The 18,952-nt window shown below is 38.9% G+C and overlaps 1 protein-coding gene across 3 annotated transcripts; it reads left to right on the forward strand.

Annotated features, from left to right (window-relative positions):
• Positions 1 to 353: 353 nt before the first annotated feature.
• kcnj12b (potassium inwardly rectifying channel subfamily J member 12b) lies at positions 354 to 18,557 on the forward strand. 3 transcript variants are annotated; one of them, XM_037544994.1, is made up of 3 exons: positions 354 to 821; positions 12,009 to 13,114; positions 14,584 to 18,557. In XM_037544994.1, exons 2-3 carry the CDS (start codon positions 12,095 to 12,097, stop codon positions 14,743 to 14,745), a joined length of 1,182 nt encoding a protein of 393 aa, XP_037400891.1. In that variant the 5' UTR covers positions 354 to 821; positions 12,009 to 12,094; the 3' UTR covers positions 14,746 to 18,557. The 3 variants fall into 3 exon arrangements, with proteins under 3 accessions (XP_037400891.1, XP_017540108.1, XP_017540100.1); XM_017684619.2 differs by having other exon boundaries at positions 12,009 to 13,030; XM_017684611.2 differs by having other exon boundaries at positions 355 to 821; positions 12,009 to 14,721.
• Positions 18,558 to 18,952: the final 395 nt, after the last annotated feature.

Genomic DNA, 18,952 nt, shown 5'->3' on the forward strand with positions numbered 1-18,952 from the left:
AGTGAATGCGATTAAAAAGACGGAATGCTTGCAGTCAATTATTATTAATAATATTAATTAATAATTAATAATAATAATAATAATACATTTTGCACTAAACAACTTTATATTACATTTTGATTTGTCTAAAGGGCTCCTGGCTTCATCCAAAGTGGCTGGTGGAAACGAAAAATGGTGTATGTTACTTAGTCATTGCGATTGCATAAACTGAATGATTTGAAGTGGTAGCATCCATATGAGGCCAGCTTCTGCAAATGCCAACTTCAGAGAGAGAGAGGGGGAGAGACTGCAACAGTGAGAGAGAGGGTGTGAAAAAAACTGAAGCACTGGATCAGATAGCAGACAGGAGAGAGAGAGAGAGAGAGAGAGAGAGAGAGAGAGAGAGAGAGAGAGAGAGGATCCACTGGTCGCACTGAAACACTGGAGAAGAACACAAGAAATCCTGAAGCCTCATCACAGCTTAACTGTGCATTAGCACATCGGACCAACACTACCGGAACATTACTGGAACATTTCGCAAGCTTTTAGAGGGGATTCTATTTACCACGTTCAGTGAAGACCCCTCTTTTACTGTGTGCGTGTGTGTGTGAATGTTTGTGTGTCTCGCTGTGGGCATCGCTGAGGATGAGGACCTTGCAGGACTACCATAGGATCTCCTTGACTTTAAAGAAGTGGTTCTACCCACAGAGGAACCCTTGAGGAACTCGGAGGAATCATGCTTTAGCTTAACCCCAGAGCAAGAGAGAAAGCAAGAAGCCCCCTTTTCTATCTACATCCACACTATCGCACACATATTACAAAGACATACGAGTGGGCAAAAGGTAAGCAAAAACTGTTTTTATCTGTTCTGTGGCAGCATAATTACACAGCAACTCTCGTCTTTGCTTTTCTGTCATATGCTGTATACACAGCGATCATTTACAACCTGTAGGCATGCTTCGTGCTTGACTGCAACTACCATGAGTGAGTCAAATCTGTTCTCAGTCTTATGAACCCGGTGGCACCCTGCTGGATTTATACTATAGCAGTTTGCGTGTGCATTTGTGATCATTAGGATCATATAAAAGCTGTCATGCTGCATGAGAATTGTTGTCTGAAGTGTACAGCTGTCCACACACAGCATCTTGTGCAAACCCCTCCCTGTCAGTGACATAGTCCGTTCTTCTCAAACGTGTCATGTTTTTTTCTGATTGATTATGTAATCTCGCCGAAAAGTTATTACAGTATTTTGAACATTAGTTAACAGTTTAACCCCTTAAGCTCATTTGTATGTCTACATATGCAGTGACAACATGAAAAAAAGAATAAAATTAGTTATTATTAAGTTGTAGTCTTGAGTAATGCTAATTTAATGTAAAATTCTGTGAACGTTACATTAAAAAGTTAACAGACCAAGCTCATAAAAGTTTAAATCCATGGTTTAACATAAAATGCCCCAAACATGAAAAAATGTCTATTGTTTTAAAGTAAATTTTAAGTCTAAAACCATATTTTAACACACAACAGTTGATTAAATGTGATGAAAATTTTAATTGTTTGGATCTAAAACAACATTTTAACAGACAACGTCCATTAAATGTAATGAAAATTTCAATTAAGTGTTAAAACATATTTTAACAGACAACATCCATTAAATGTGACGAAAATTTGAAGTCTAAAAACACATTTAAATAGACTTTGTCCATTAAATGTGATTAAAGTTCCAATTGTTGAAATCTACAACCTTTCAACAGAGCCCATCAAACATGGTAAAAATTCCTACAGTTTGAAAATAAATCTTAAATGTAAACCCCTATTTTAGCACATACATTATGGAAATCCCTATTGTTTGAAGTAAATCCGTAAGTCTAAATGCACATTTTAAAAGATAAAGTCCAAACATGATGAAAAGTCCTATTACATAAAGTAAACCTTAACTAAACCATAGTTTAACAATAAAAAGCCCATCAAATGTGGTGAACATTTATTTGGTGTTATAGTTACTCTTATGTCTAAAACCATAATATAACAGGCTGAGCCCATTAATTATGATAAAAAATGTCTATTATTTAAAGTGAATCTTGAGTCTGAAATCATGTTTTAACAGACAAAGATATGATGAAAATGTGTTTGTTAAATGTAAGTCTTAAGTCAAAAACTATATTTTATCAGATAAATCCCATCAAACATGATGGAAATGTTTACTGTCTGAAGTCATATTTTAACAGACAAAACTCATCAAATGTGATGAACATTTATGTTGTTTGAAAGTAAATTTTAAGTATAAAACCATATTTCAACAGAAAAAGTTTGGACTATATATAATATTTTGTAAATACTACATCAGAAGTCTAAAAACTCCCAGAAGTCATAAAAACACTTCATTGTAAAACACTAAATTGATTACTGGAAGACAAATGATGGATTTTGCACTCTATGGGAGATAAAATGCTTGTCTAGGTCACCCTGTGCACCCTGTGAGGCTGTAGCTCTGCACATCCGGCGAGAATGTTATTAGTCTTCCTTCATAAAGTTTATTAAATGAGACTGATGGAGCAAGACGAACTCTCAGCCCAGTCGCTATGGAGATTTGGGGGGGGTGGGGGGGTGGGGGGGGCAGCATACTGTAGAGTAATTTCTGATGGCTTTCAGGTACCTGTCAGAATTTGCATATTCTATACCAATTTACATTTCTATTCATGATTTCCATATTTCTGTTCTGTTTTTGAGGGGCCAGAGGAGCAGCAAAGCTCAGAGCGGGCGAATATTAAAATGACAGCTGTCCCTTTTCATTCAGAACGTTCAAGCAGACAAACTGACAAAGTGAGAGGGGACAGAACAGGCTGTGCGGCCAAGAGAGTCCCACCAGCCACGCTGGCCTGAGTTCTGTTATCTCTGTCAACTTGAGCCAATTATAAATGCACTGAAGCTTACTGTAAATTAGTACTTTCAGGTTGTTTTTGCCACTGTTGCCCTTGCTTTGCCCATTAGAGGTCTGAAAGTCTGTTGTAAAAAAGAACCTAACTGATCTATCCATGTTCTAAACACCAGATCTAGATAACAGATTTACAGATCACCAGAAAAAAAATCCCATTCAACATAATAAATTCAGTTTGGAGCTTAGATTTACTTCATAAGGTTGAATTTCCAGTTTAAAATGCTACACTACCAAGCGGGACAATGCTGCTCGAACTAGTTGAAGCTACACTATATTTCCAAAAGTATTCACTCACCCATCCAAATCATTCAGGTGTTCCAATCACTTCCATGGCCACAGGTGTATAAAACCAAGCACCTAGACATGCAGACTGCTTCTACAAACATTAGCAGAAGAATGGGTCGCTCTCAGGAGCTCAGTGAATTCCAGCATGGTACCGTGAAACGACGCCACCTGTGCAACAAGTCCAGTTGTGAAATTTCCTCGCCACTAAATATTCCACAGTCAACTGTCAGTGGTACTATAGCAAAGTGGAAGCGATTAGGAACAACAGCAACCCAGCCAAGCAGTGGTAAGCCAAGTAAAATGACAGAGCGGGGTCAGCTGATGCTGAGGCACATAACGCGCAGAGGTCGCCAACTTTCTGCAGAGTCAATTGCTACAGACATCCAAACATCATGTGACCTTCAGATTAGCTCAAGAACATCGAATAGAGAGCAACATGGAATGGGTTTCCATGGCTGAGCAGCTGCATCCAAGCCTTACATCACTAAACACAATGCAAAATGTCAAATGCAGTGGCGTAAAGCGCCGTCACTGGACTCTAGAGCAGTGGAGACAAGTTCTCTGGAGTGACAAATCATGCTTCTCCATCTGGCAAATCAATGAATGAGTCTGACTGCACTGAGCCAAGTGTAACGTTTGGTGGAGGGGGGATTATGTTGTGGTGTTGCTTTACAGGAGTTGGGCTTGGCCCCCACGGTTCCAGTGAAAGGAACTATCATTTCTATCATTTATTCATTTTCAAGCAGAGCATGGCTACACTGCAGAGCAACTTAGTTACATTTACATTTATGGCATTCGGCTGACGCTCTTATCCAGATCGACTTACAGTTTGATCATTTTACACAGGGAGGCCAAGGTGGTGTTAGGAGTCTTGCCCAAAGACTCTTATTGGTATAGTGTAGGGTGTTTGCCCAGGTGGGGGCACTCTTAATGCTTAACTGCTCCCAACTTGTGGAAGCAAGGTCCATAAAGACATGGATGAGTCAGTTTGGTGTGGAAGAACTTGACTGGCCTGGCCTGACCTCAATCCAATAGAACACCTTTGCAATGAATTAAAATGGAGACTGCAAGACAGGCCTTCTTGTCCGAAATCAGTGTCTGACCTCAAAAATGCACTTCTGGAAGAATGGTCAAAAAGTCCCATAAACACACTCCTAATCCTTGTGGAAAGCGTTCCCAGAAGAGTTGAAGCTATTATAGCTGCAAAGGGTGGGCTGGCATCATAATAAACCCTATGGATTAAGAATGGGATGTCACTCAAGCTAATATGTGTGTGTGTGTGAAGGCAGACGAGTGAATACTTTTGGAAATATAGTGTATGTAGATATCAGGCATCATCCTAACACTAGCTTGATTACGCTGATCTATCCCAGCAGCATGACCTTTCACCTGCATGCAAAGTAAATATAATTTCCAATATTACTGCACTCTAAATTTCTGTATTCATTAGGTTAAGTAGAATTTTTGCCAGTGTTCTATAAAGCTGGTATTTAGTTATTGAGCTGGCTAGACTGGCCACCTGTACTGAATTCTCAGAATTTTGTCTACCTCTCGGAATTCTGTGCTGTTAAATTTCAGCTTCCATGATCTCAGTTCTGAGGCTCAGAATTCCAGACTTCCTTCTTAGCAAGCTGTTGCATAAGCCTGTCCTCGTCTGGACTGATCAAATCTACACTCGAAATGCCTAGTCTACAGGAGCCTGATTAGGATATCGGAAAGTCATTCTAATAACTTTGACTCAAATGATCCCTGTTCCGTGTTGCAATACATTCTGGCTTATCTGATCCAAACTACTGATTCTGAAAGGCAAGGTAAATACACTTCAGTATCAATGAGCTCTAAAATGTGCAGGCCTAACCTCATTAGGCATCATAAAATAGTTTTACCATGCTGCTATGAGCAAAGTTTCTAGATCGCTTTCTAATTTTCGAATTTTATTTGCAAAAGCCAGAGATTTCATTTTTTTATTTCCATTTTATTTTTAAGTGTTTCAGGTGACATTTTTGAGGAAACTAGATATAAGATTATCCAATTGCACAAAGAAGGGGAAAGACACAGGAAAAGAAGTGAAATCAAGCTCCACTCCTAATTTTTTCCTGCATTTTTATTTTTCCCAACATTTGTGTGGGTTTAGATACCAAAATCTTTCAGAATAATTTTTACATGAACATTTTCCAACCTGTTCCTTGGAATTAAACAGACAATTTTGTTACTGTGCCTTTGAGACAGGCGTGTATAAACGAGCTCTGTTCTAACTGGCTGCCCTGTATTGTACTTCACTCAAAATGCCGTCTGGGCTAAAGTGCTCCTTATAAATTCAGCCTGCATGGGCAGAGCTAAAATCCTATAGGTGGATATATATATATATATATATATATATATATATATAATGTACTTCATTAGCATACAAATTAAGAAATATCAGGATGTATGTAGTAAGTATGTATGATTAACCTTTAAGTGGAGGTGTGTGGGGCTGGAGTATTTTCTGCTGGAGCGAATCAGAAAAAGTAGAGCAGCGCAGAGATAAGAGAGTGTCAGCTGGCTGTCCTATCAGGCAACTCAGTTTCACTACCTGGCATACCTACAGAACACAGTAACCAGTAACAGGTGTTTCTTGCTCTAGCTGCAAAAAACTCTCTCACTTCTACTCCCATTAACCTCTATTATACCAAAATTCTAACTCTCTCTCTCTCTTTCCCTATCTCTCTCTGAGTGATTGGCCACCTGGAGGATGACTAAAATACCGCAGCATGAAGCCGGCAGTCACCCCTCAAACAATCACACGCACACACACAACCTCCACCAGACAGGTTTCCATGGTAACCTCTATATCCCTCCATTTCTTCATCTGATTCTTTTATTCTGGAGCCCTGTAAGGACGGAGCAATGTGTGTATGTGTGTGTGTGTGTGTGTGTGTGTGTGGAGGAAATCATACGGTGTGTTATTCTCATTATCACTTTCATCTGATCTGAAGCTTCTCAGCTATTCACACTCACTGATATAGCAGCACCTATCACTACCCGCTCTTCAACTGTGTGTGTGTGTGTGTGTGCGTGTGTGTGTGCGTGATGCCTCTGCGGGAGTACAGTATGTCTTAGAGCACAGATCCTTGGAAGTGTGTGTGTGTGTGTGAGTGTGTATGTGCACTAGAAACAGTGAGACAGGCATCTATTATTAGAAAGACAGATCACTTGAGTCAGACTGGGTCTGGACGCCTAAATCTGGACCCCACCGGCGGCTCCCAATTCAGGGGCTATCAGGGGAATGACGCAGCACTGAGAACATAAAACACATTACTGTAGGACAGCATTCATAAGGCTACCTTAGCCTTTCACGACAAATGACACCTATACAGACATTTATAAAGGCTTATATAACAAGCAGCATCAATAGTCATAGCACAAGGATAAAAGGTAAATGATGCTTGTTTGGATAACCATTCACAAATGTTAACCTGGGTTTATGTCAGTTATCATGAGTGCTTATAGTGATACTTTTTTATGGGTGAAATTTAACTTTTTAACAGTTTCTTACAGAAATAGTTTGGGAAAAATCTAATTGTCATGATTTTCCAAGGCAGCAGCCAAGACCTGTTTGGTATCAAACTGGAACTAACAACCAGTGGATGTGAAAAGTCAAATTTACACAAATACATGCCCAGAACTTGTATTTGATTACATGCTCAAACAACAACCAGGTCTTAATTCAGTTAGCAAAGACAAGTCGATGTGGTTTAGTGCACAGGATAACTCACTATAAAATATACTGTGTCAAAATCCACGTGGGCCAAAATATTATTCTCAAATGATTCAAAATATTACATTTTCCAAATATTAACACATAGAATGTGAGCTGTCTATATTATACCATGTTTCCTATCATTGCATAAAAGATGCACAAGCCTTTTTTTTGGATCAGTAAACACTTCCATCCATCCATTTTCCAAGCCGCTTCTCCGTCAGGGTCGCGGGGGGATGCTGGAGCCTATCCCAGCAGTCTTCGGGCGAAAGGCAGGATACACCCTGGACAGGTCGCCAGTCCATCGCAGGGCAGACAGACAGACACAGACAGTCACTCACACACTCACACCTAGGGGCAATTTAGCATGTCCAATTGGCCTGATTGCATGTCTTTGGACTGTGGGAGGAAACCGGAGAACCCGGAGGAAACCCACGCAGACACGGGGAGAACATGCAAACTCCACACAGAGAGGACCCCAGTCGCCCGGCCGGGGAATCGAACCCAGGCCCTCCTCGCTATGAGGCGACAGTGCTACCCACCACGCCACCGTGCCGCCCCAGTAAACACTTATAACTCATAATTAAATTGTTTAAGACTACCAACAAAACATGTCTAATGTATTAATCATGTTCCTATTCACCTGTTTACTTGTTCAAATATACAATTTGAAAAGTATTTAAATGTTCATCTCTCCAAAATCGCCACTTCTCCGAGTTAAGTATGTATTTTATGGCCGTAGTCTTGACTAAATTTCGTTCAGTAAATGAGGCTGAAGGTCTAAGAGCAAAGGCTCCTGAGCTTTAGCTAGCTTGTAATTTTATGGTGCTGCTGCCACCATCACGGGCCAACTGGGCCGCACTTGGGGCCAGATTTTGGATGCCCTTGGTATAGCTAAAAGCCATTTAGGATGACTGGAATCGCTTCTTTCCTTTGCACCATTCCATGCAAAACAACCAAAGACAGAGCTAAAGGAACTCACAATGAAGTTACACCATAGACTAACATAAGTAAAGAAGTTAAGCATGTGTATAATGTCTGATTACATTAGCACATTTTCTGCACAAATGAGCCTCAATCATACACGTTTGAACCTAAATATACAAATGAAGAACTGCTACAGCTGGATACTGGACCCACCAGCGACTCCCTGGACCCATTTCTTACAGTGAAGCTTAAGACAGGTTCTTATTCAAATTTTCCATTCCACCTTGATGGAATAGTGCAGCAGTTACATTGTGGCACCTTAGGCAGTTAGACTGTAGTGCATGTAGGTGCGAGACTGTAACTGCTCCACCATTTAATGTGGAACAGAAATTTGAATAAGGAGCTGCTGAATAAGATGCCAATTTCAGCCTTGTCCTCTTAGCTACATATGGCATGACAGTAAGTGAGAGCAATGAAGGCAGAGAAAAAGTTTACTTGGTAAAAATTTACTTGGTACAGCTGTAGATTTTAGAACATCCTCCTGGAGACCTTCTTTGTAAGTATCAGAATAACAATGTATTACCACATATATGGAAATATGCCTGCATCTGCATCAGTAGGAAATTGATGGCAATGTACCAGACAACCCATTGATTTCTTTGTTCTTGTTTTGTTAAACTGAACACAACACTTACTGGTTTTATATGAGGTAATTGGAAAAACATGAAAATTAGATTTTTTTTTTTTTAACAAACTATTCATTTGAACACCACATATTAACCAGGTAAAAGTGAGGTTCAAACTCCAAATTGCTGGGTATTTTTTATGGGAAAATATTTTTATGAAACATTTTCAGTACAAAAATAATAACCCAGCAGACAAATAGACACACAATCAAATCATTTCAACTAGACAAGGTCCTGTCCCAAACCTTTTTGACCGTGTCAACTGCTGCAGACCAAGAGAACACAGCATCAATTTTAGCCAGTACCAATACCAGGACATCCATAAAAAAATAAAAATATAGATCTTTAGTGCACGCTCTGTTCTGCATGAAATTTCTAAATGACTTTTTTCACTTCTGTCAGAGAAGCCAATACGTTTTTCTTTTGACAGGGTTTCAAGTTAAGTACTCAACTCTGAGCAGAAACAAGGCTGGATATAAGGGCAGATCTACCTCTTAAAGAAAAGACAGAAAGGAAGCTGTTGTCTCGCAGAGATGCTTTACAGGGGGGCACTACCAGAAAACATGAACAAACGTTCTGAGAGCATCTGAAGAGCAATTAGAACAAAGTTTATCCGTGGAAATTTTCATTTGGAATTCCTGGTAAGGGGCCACACAAAATATTTGTGCAAACTTATAGTGTATCAGCTGATGAGCAACATTTTTAGATAAAAGCAATATATTCTTCCAAATGAAATCCCAATCCAGCTCCACATCAGCTATGGCTAGGTCACAGGTCCAAATCTTTGGTACCCAAAGCACCTAGCTATGTTAGAAATAAATCTAGGTAAAAAGTAAATTCTCCACAGTACTGAGTACAAAAAGTAAAAAGTGCCAGGTAGATTTATGGCGTAAAAAGATTTCTAAAGCAGCAGTAATTCTTACTGTGGTTTTAATGGGTCCTTACCATTTTCTTCAGAAAACTGTACAATCATGGTACTTGGTACCATAGGTTTACACCATATATTGTACCCAGTACTTGAAGGTTTAAGTTATTTACTTTCCTGCTTTTGTATGTAATATGTGGTATTACATTAAAATGTATTATTAATCAAAATATTTTAGAGATATTTTATTATGTCCTTTATCACTTTAACAGCTAGGACCTGTTAAATATTTCAATGTAATATCATTAGATTTGGTACTTACAATCATTTTAGCCAAAATAATTGAACAGTATTTACCACTTTGGACTTACACATACCAGGTTAATACATAGAACTTTGTGGACTGTAAATGAAAGACTTACCGGCTTACGTGGGGGTAACATACTCATGTAAAAAGGTATTGAGGATCGCAGTGATGATGATAATGATAATCATGATGAGCTGCATTTTAACCCTCACTTTCCCCAACGCTGGTAGTTGCTCTGCCGAAGTGAGGTGTGGAGCTGAGGAAAGTGTGAGATTACTTTAATTAGCTACATCTGCTGCCATAGAGACAGAGACACACACACACACACAGAGTAACACTTGTGCGCACAATCCTAGAGCAGAAGAGTAACACATCACTAACACTTCACTAAATCTGCCTTCATCACTACATATATAACACGGCACTGCATCAGCTGCCAGATTTCCATTTTTATCCTAGGGTGGTTTGGTTTTCCCAATTAAAAGATGGTAAAAATATACAGCAGTCAAGACAACTAAATGAATCACTACACTCGAAATTACTTTAGTCTTCTATGTATAAGCATTTATCTGTGCCAGTGCTGTCCAAAGTGTGGCCTTGGTTTGGCTCCCAGAAAGGTACACTAACACCACCCCCTCACTCGATGAACAAACACACTATTTTTTTTACTATACAGTACTGTGCACAAGTCAGCCATGTCCAGTCGAGTACAATATTAGGTAGCCAATATTAAGAACAAGTAATTATTCTGACTACATATTAAATGATCTAATTGCATAAGAAAGGGAAAAGTCAAAGGAAAATAATAATGAATAATCAGGAATTGTGCAAGACCTGGTAGACCAACAAAACTGAGATAAATCAGTTTTCAGAGATAAATCAGAGATAAACACTACTTAGAGCTTTCATCATTGAAAGTGAGGAGAAAATCAAGCTCCATTGTTTCTTCAGATCCAAGAAAATCTGCAAGTGTTTCTGTTCATCACTTCACTGTGAGAAAGGAACTCAACAGACAACTCATTTTATTTAAGTTTTGTATTATTTTGATTGTGAGAAGCAGAAAATGCAGCCAACTATTAAGACTGAACTTTGCAAGTATCGAAAAAAGAATAGAGTGGACATACTAAATAATGAAAAAATCTATATTACATTTAGTTGATGAGGGTTCTGTGTATTTTTCTGTTAAATGTTTTCTGCTGTTTTCCTGATGCTAAAAGATGAATAACGTTTCCCAATAGCTATTTTGACAAGAAATTAAATAAATAAAGGGTAGTGTCTGACTTTTATTGACTTGTACTGACGGTACTGTATATTTTCCTTGCATTTTTAAAGTATTTCAGCAACAAAATACAGTGTAACATTATAAAATAAATTTTTAAAAACTTGATTTGAAATCTGCTCATGTTTTTTTATTTTTAACAAAACACAAAACACTGCCCTTTGACCCCAAGATAAAAGTCTGCGCACACCTGACCTATACTCAAATCAAGATTGAGATGGTCACAATCGATAATGTTAGTAATCGAGAAATCTACTAATTGGCCGATGATATGATAACACAATTAAAAAGGCCATTCAATAAAAACAGACATTTTGGACAATAACAAACTATGTATATCATTAAAAAGATTTCAAAGAACTTCTTTGGAAATATATAAACAAAGAACACTCAGAAATGAGTGTGTCCTTCAAGCTCTGACTCCTCCTGTAAAAATTAAAATACATTTTATATTTACATTTACAGCATTTAGCAGATGCTCTTATCCAGAGTGACTTACAAGAAGTGCTTTGTCTATCTAAAGAAGGGATCTTTGCTAGTTACCAATAGGTTAGAGAAAAAGACAGTCCTGAGCTCAGGTACTGCTAGAAACAAAATTCAGTGACGATACCCAGAAAATAAGGAAGAGTTGAGCACAGAACTCTGTGCCATGCAGCGCCATGCAATACAATACAATAAACTACAATACACAGTGCATTCAACAAGCACTAATGAATGAAAATACATGTTATTGACATGAAAATTGCATACTAGTTCATCAAAAAGGTATTTTTTAATTGATTATTTTTTAATCTAAGTTAAACTAAGTTCAGTCAAATAATCATGAGAGCCCTAATCAAGATGAGAGGTCAACAGTCAGTGATGGCTGTGTTCACTGAACTGCTTAATGCAGTTGTTACTGCCTCTTTCCCAAAATGACTACAAGCACTTAGCTAAAGTGTAATAAGTGAAATATTTATAAGATGTCAGAGGACTGACCTTATCTTTCACTCTGTCTCAGGTCCCTGTGTCCTGTCCAGTGATTGGTGAAGAGACAGGGAGGCCTGGCATTCCATCCATTGGTTAGTCCTGATCGAGTAGAGTGGCATGAGTGTGGGCAAGTCCCACAGGTACAGTGTTGTGTCATCATCGGAGGAGGACGTCCATCGCCACGGCAACATGCCCGCCCTCGGGAATGGCTTTGGAAATGGGAAGATCCAGACACGGCGGAAGGCACGCAGCCGCTTTGTCAACAAGACTGGCCAGTGCAATGTTAGCTTCACACATATGGAAGAGCAGTCACAGCGCTACCTGGCAGACATCTTCACCACCTGTGTGGACATTCGCTGGCGCTGGATGTTTGTCCTCTTCTCACTTGCATTCATCCTGTCCTGGTTGGCATTTGGGTTCATCTTCTGGGTACTTGCCCTCATGCACGGCGACATGGACAGAACTTCTGGGGATGACTTCACGCCCTGTGTCATGCAGGTCAACAGCTTCGTTGCGGCCTTCCTGTTCTCGGTTGAGACACAGACCACGATTGGCTACGGCTTTCGCTGTGTGACGGAAGAGTGCCCAATGGCCGTCTTCATGGTGGTCGTGCAGTCCATTTTGGGCTGCATCATTGACTCCTTTATGATTGGCGCCATTATGGCCAAAATGGCACGACCCAAGAAACGAGCAGAGACCTTGCTGTTTTCCCACAATGCCGTGATTGCCATGCGGGATGGCAAGCTGTGCCTGATGTGGCGAGTGGGGAACTTGCGGAAAAGCCACATAGTGGAAGCCCATGTGCGAGCGCAGTTGATCAAGCCAAGAATGACAGAAGAGGGAGAGTATATCCCTCTTGACCAGATTGACATCAATGTAGGGTACGACCAAGGTCTGGACCGTATCTTTCTCGTCTCACCCCTCACCATCATCCATGAGATCAATGAGGAAAGTCCTCTTTTTGGAATCAGCAAGCAGGATCTGGACAATACGGACTTTGAGATTGTGGTGATCCTAGAGGGCATGGTTGAAGCCACAGCAATGACAGCTCAGGTGCGCAGCTCTTACCTGTCCAGTGAAATCTTATGGGGCCATCGCTTTGAGCCAGTGGTGTTTGAGGAGAAGAACCACTACAAGGTAGACTTCACGCACTTCCACAAGACTTATGAGGTGCCCTCCACACCATGCTGCAGTGCCAAAGACATAGAGGAGAGCAAGTCTTTGCGGTCCAGTGCTAACTTTTGCTATGAGAACGAGCTGGCCTTCATTACCAGGGAGGAAGAGGAGCAAGAAGATAGGTTGGGGGAAAGGGGAGCTGAGATGGAAACCCTATCAACTAACCTCAACATTGACCAGAGACCATATCATAGAGAGTCAGAAATATGATCTCAGATACCTTTGACCTTTACCTCTAGAGACTTTGTTTTAATGTAGATCCAGCCTGTCCCTTTAGTTTTATCTTTGATGGAAAGACGCACAGCAAAGCAAGTGCCATATGAACGTTTGATCCTGATGACGGAGTATAATGCTGTAGTCAAGGGCAGGCAAGCTATGTCCATGACTGTTGTGACTGGAAGGCCTTCCTGTAGGAAAACTTGAAATAGGAGTATTTGTTTCATATTGTAGTTTGAAGTGATAGCTTTAAGTGATATCATAATGCAATATTGAGCTAACCTGGGTGCTAAACTTGGTCTGACATTTACTTAGAGGCTGTAGTCTCTTGCTTTGGTCAAATCTCTCTACTGTTAAGTCAAGCATTCATCAGCATCATACTCATTAATAGATCACAATCCACCCTGGTGTAACCTGCAGCAATAAATATAAGCCATTATATATGTGTTGTATATCTTAGCTTGACTGCTAATTGTCTTTAACATATGGTGAAATACTCAGTCAGGGGTCTCAAATTACCACCAGTTTTATACAGCCTGCCACATCTTTAAATCTGTCCACAAATTTTACATTTGATGGGAAGACATCAGTCAACAAAAGCTATATAAAATCAGCGTAGGTTCATGTTAACATTGTGAAAAGTAAATATAGTGCTCCTTGCCGAAGGAACCATTCAAATGAAAACCTGACACTACACAGGTATGGGTGCAATTTAGATATAATTAGTATAGTTTAGATATAGCTAAATAATTTATTTTACAACATAAGGGTAACATGTTAGATAAAAAGACAACTTTTTACAGTTAACATTCAAAAGCATGGGACACTTTTTCCCAGACCTCTTGTAGGAGACCGCCTAGCCTGTGCCTCCCAGGTAATTTGAGTTTGAGACCCCTGCTTGGAGCTATTTTTGTTTGTATAATGTCATAGCATATATCATAAAAACACTCTCCGACGCTTTGGGTTTTCTTAACCCTAGAGTGCTTTTTGGTAAACAGAATTCTTTAGACACAGCTCATTTCAAAAGGTCAACAGCACACATATCATCAAAGGGAAACACTGAATATCTATTAACTTACAGTGAATAAGGTAGCACCCAGGTTAGCAGATAGTTAGGCAACTAAATATCTTATATAAAAGTGTGTAGATTAATCTGTGTGTGCACAAAAACACTTCTTTTTGAAACGGTCATATTTTTTTTCATTTATTTCCAGAAACACAGTGGCTATCTACTTCTATACAGAGGACACAGCCAACAACCCACACAATCATTCATGCTCAGGATGCACTCTCTTGCACAGCAGAACATGTACGGAACAAGCACAGAGATAGCTGGAGCTAAGAGAAAAATGGTGTTGAAATTAGGTTGCCTCTAACTAGGACTGGGTAAAAGCACCCATATTGTGCTATAGCACAAATTCTATGTCTGGATTTTATATCTGTTGCATTGTGATGAATGTGCTGTAGCTCCAACCTTGAATGAAGGCTGCTAACACAAAAACTGCTAGCAACTAGCAACATAATCTACAGCAGGGAAACAAAAAACTAACTTCTGAAACTCAAATAAATCCAGTCTTGGTTATAATTATCCCTACTGTTGCATGGTTCCTGTACTGGGACATATATTGAAAAGGCCTTTGATACACTGAGCAGGCCTCATTGTTTAAAGGCTTGCTAATGCTAAAGGGCATGGTGCAATACTAAGTGTTAATCTACTTTTGAGTGATGAGGGTGATGATCAAATGCTTAAAGCTTGTTATGACTAATGCTCAAGGTTAATCCAGAGCAATTGGGGGGGGGGGGCTGCATTTGAACAAATCACCTCAGATGTTGGACTGAAGGGATGTGCAATAAAAATGTACACTGCTTGACCTTTACTACTCTGAAAAATAAAGATGCCAAAAGGAGAAACACCACAGAAGAACCACATTTAGTTCTTTCATTCAATGCTTTTCCCTGTAATTAAAGAAGAGTCTGTTTTCTGTTCCTTTTCCTGTCAAAATTGTTGGCCATGGTGCTCATGTGGAAAAATGCCAGAGTATGCCTTTAAAAAAAAAACACCCAATAGAAGGTTTTTAGGGGTTCTTCTAGGGCATTGTTTCAAAGAACCCTTTTGGCACCTTTATTTATAAGAGTGTAGGTTATCACCAACACATGTTCAAACACAATTAAGCTCAAGTAATACACAACAGCCCCCTACAATCTAAACTATTGCAGCTATTATTACTGAGCATGATGATCTCCTGAATACCTCGTTCTCTTAAAAAAAATCAGACAAAGGCCAGGAAGGGAGCGAGGTGTTACGGGGAGAGAGTGAGACAAAGGAGGAATAAATGAGAAGAGCGTGTTCACCCACTCACCCCATCCATCACTTGGCTCGGTGGGAGAAAACGAGCGTGCCTGATTAAATAAAGAAGGCATTATGTAAGATAATTTTAATAAATTAAACGTTTCACGGAGATAGATTACGGTCAGCCTCGTTCCCCAGTAGGGAAACTGGAGAGGGTAATGGAGAGAGAGGAGAGAAAGACATTTACCAGGCCCCCCACATTCATCTACCAAATCCTTAACATGCATAAATCAAGTAATCTATTTACAAAAACAACTCATAGCCTTGGAAACTGGATTATAGTAATGTAGTCACATACTGGCTGATTATACAGTAGACTGTCTTACTAGCTGATAACCTTTCCTTCCCAATAACTGTCTTCTTATTTTTACAAACTCACAAAGTCTTCCTATCTTTCCAAGCCTATCCCAGTAAAGTAGCTTTGTTTCCTTTTATTTACTCCTTTTAGTGACTACTAGTACTTCTTGACTGTTTTTAACATGCCCTTGTATTATTAGCTTCACCATATTCCCCTTTACTGAGATCCTGTATTAGCTGAAACGAAGATTGCTAGATGACCATTTACATATTGCGATCTGACATAAATTTGCTTTTCAGGTGTGAAAACATGGCAGACAAACCTGCTTATATGTTAGAGTAATAAGATACTATAAATTTTTCAAAAATTATAAACTACCCTATCTGTTGTACATGACTGCTGAAGAACTGCTAGTTGAACTAGTTTACCTAGTACTAGTAACTAGCTTGCAAGTTAGCATGCTAAGTACTACACAGCTAGCAACAACAAAGAGGGGCAACACACTACAGTTCTCATTTTAAACATGAAGCTTAAATGAAACGGAGCAATTATTCACAAAGCTTATGCAAGTTAAGCTCACTCTTCTCAAAAACAGTTTGCTAGTTTGATTAGCTAGCCAGCTAATTAGCTCACTGAGGCTAGCCAAGCTGATGTCAAGTACTCTACTGGAATCCGGCTCCTCGTTGCCTCCTCCTTTTCTAGTGCTGCGAGTGATGACTTAATGTAGGTGCTACGCAGAGGTGGGTAGGCCTAATAAAGTTACTTTTACTTAGTTATATGTACAAGTTCAATTTTAATGTGTGTGCATGGTTTTCAAATGACTATATTAGTGACAAAAACTCATATTTCTTTAGCATTTAGTAATGCTAATTTAGTCCCTTTTTTGGTAATTACATTGCTGAAGGCATCTGTACTTCTCTGTGATTGCTATTTTTTGGTCTATCAGTTTATTTTGTATCAAGAGTGCACCAAATACAGAAGACAGAGCCTTCTTCAGTTCCTACACTGATAGATGCTGCATGTACTAGGAACATCAGTGATTAAGTAGTCTTTACTTTTGTACATCTGCTTGCTTTTTGGAAATATGCTTTTGTGTTCACTCAAGTTATTAACTCAATTATATTGTTGAAGTAACAATACTTTTTACTTGAATGTTTTAATTTAGGCAACTCTACCCGCTTCCATTGCTTCGTGCATCATAAGGTGAAGCCAGAGAGGGCATGTTAAAAACAGCACTGATACGAAAGGTTAATCTTCTAAAATATTCTCTAAGTCAAATGGGATGAGTCGAAGCAATACTGACTGATGGACTTCATTCATTCAGAGATGTCATGAAATTAGATGTTTGTTCTGTTATAGTTTATTAGATTGAGATCAGTGCAGACCTTTTAAAGGCTATATATGTTTTAAACTATGTCTACTCCTACTTCTGTTATGCATATGGTAGGAAGAAAACCTTTCTCCACAAGAGAAAACTTTGTTTTTCAGTTTTTCACATAATTTGAAAATACCTCTTGCCTTTTACATTGTATGCAGATTTCATGGATAATGGACTAAAAGAATTGACCCAAAATTACCTGGAAAAAGTCTGGTTCCATTGACATACATTAAAAGTAAAGTAGGTTTTCTCCTTTTCCTGTAAAGATACCATGGAGATATGAGGTTTTCTTCCAACAACAGAGATAAGCTCTTGTTATTTGTAAGAAGAGAATCAAAACAGATCTGGGAACAGATAAAGGCTGCATATAGTTTTTAGAAATTTAGATATTTCCACAGGTATTTTCCCACTTGGGTATTTGATGTGTCTCCTAAAGTTGTATGACATTTCCCACCAAAGTAGGACAACTTTCTGTTGAATGATTCTGAGTTAATGGATCATATGTAGCGGTAGGTCTTAAAAGCGCATTACCAAATGTAAAGCACATGAAACGAGCCCCATAGCAAATGCTGCTGCACAACTGGCTGCAGAGACAATCGCTCTGGCAGAAAGCCTGAATCTTCCAAAAGGCAGGTTTTGAGGAGGAGCGAAAAGTGATTTAACATCACATGCTCTTAGGGATGATATTTCTATACATATTCTTATAATATGCATATAATAAGTGAAAATGGACACGTTTTGAGATATGAGCTTCCTGGAGGAGGAAGATAAGTATAAAGAATTAATTCAGTGTGTGGCTCAGTCACTGACAAAGTAAAAAAGTCTACTGGCCAGACAAAATTGGTTGCGTTCCATTTCTGGACTATCCTATTTTCTACGACTTAAAGGAATATTCCATTTTTTTTTCACCTAAACTTTATTGCCACTTCTGTGACATACTATCAATTACAATAGACAATATCTTAATCACATTTCCCTGTATTTAACTCTTTGACTCTAACTTTAAACTTTAAACACTTAGAAAAAACACAGTGAAATATGCAAGCTGTAAGAAAACAGCTGGTTTTAAGAACATGTTACAATGGCCAGACATGACAGGTTAAAAAAAAAAAAAAAAAAAGAACATGTTACAATTCTAAATAATTTCTGCCCTAAAGTAGTTTGTGACTGATATAAATGGTGAAAATAGTAGAACCGAATAGTGTATCTTTAATTATTCTGTGTTTTGTACATGCCAGATGGATTCCTTACACACAGCTACTTCACAACTGATTCCATAGAATTTGAGTTATACAGTTATATAGTTTTGAAAACATGAAACAAAGTTTAATTTTAATCCAAAGCTCACCACACATACATTGGGGGGAGACTAGTATTCAGACACTTTTGGTTTTATATGGACTTCCAGTGCATAAACCCTCTTCAAATTTTCACACGCCATGTCTTTTGACTTTGTAGCTACAAATATGAACATAAAAGTACGTACTCACTAGCATAAACAAAGACATGTTTAAAAATGAAGCTGATAGAAAAATGTATTCCCGTAGCAAATATTAA

This window comes from Pygocentrus nattereri, chromosome 14, assembly GCF_015220715.1.
Source record: "Pygocentrus nattereri isolate fPygNat1 chromosome 14, fPygNat1.pri, whole genome shotgun sequence".
Taxonomy (NCBI): domain Eukaryota; kingdom Metazoa; phylum Chordata; class Actinopteri; order Characiformes; family Serrasalmidae; genus Pygocentrus; species Pygocentrus nattereri.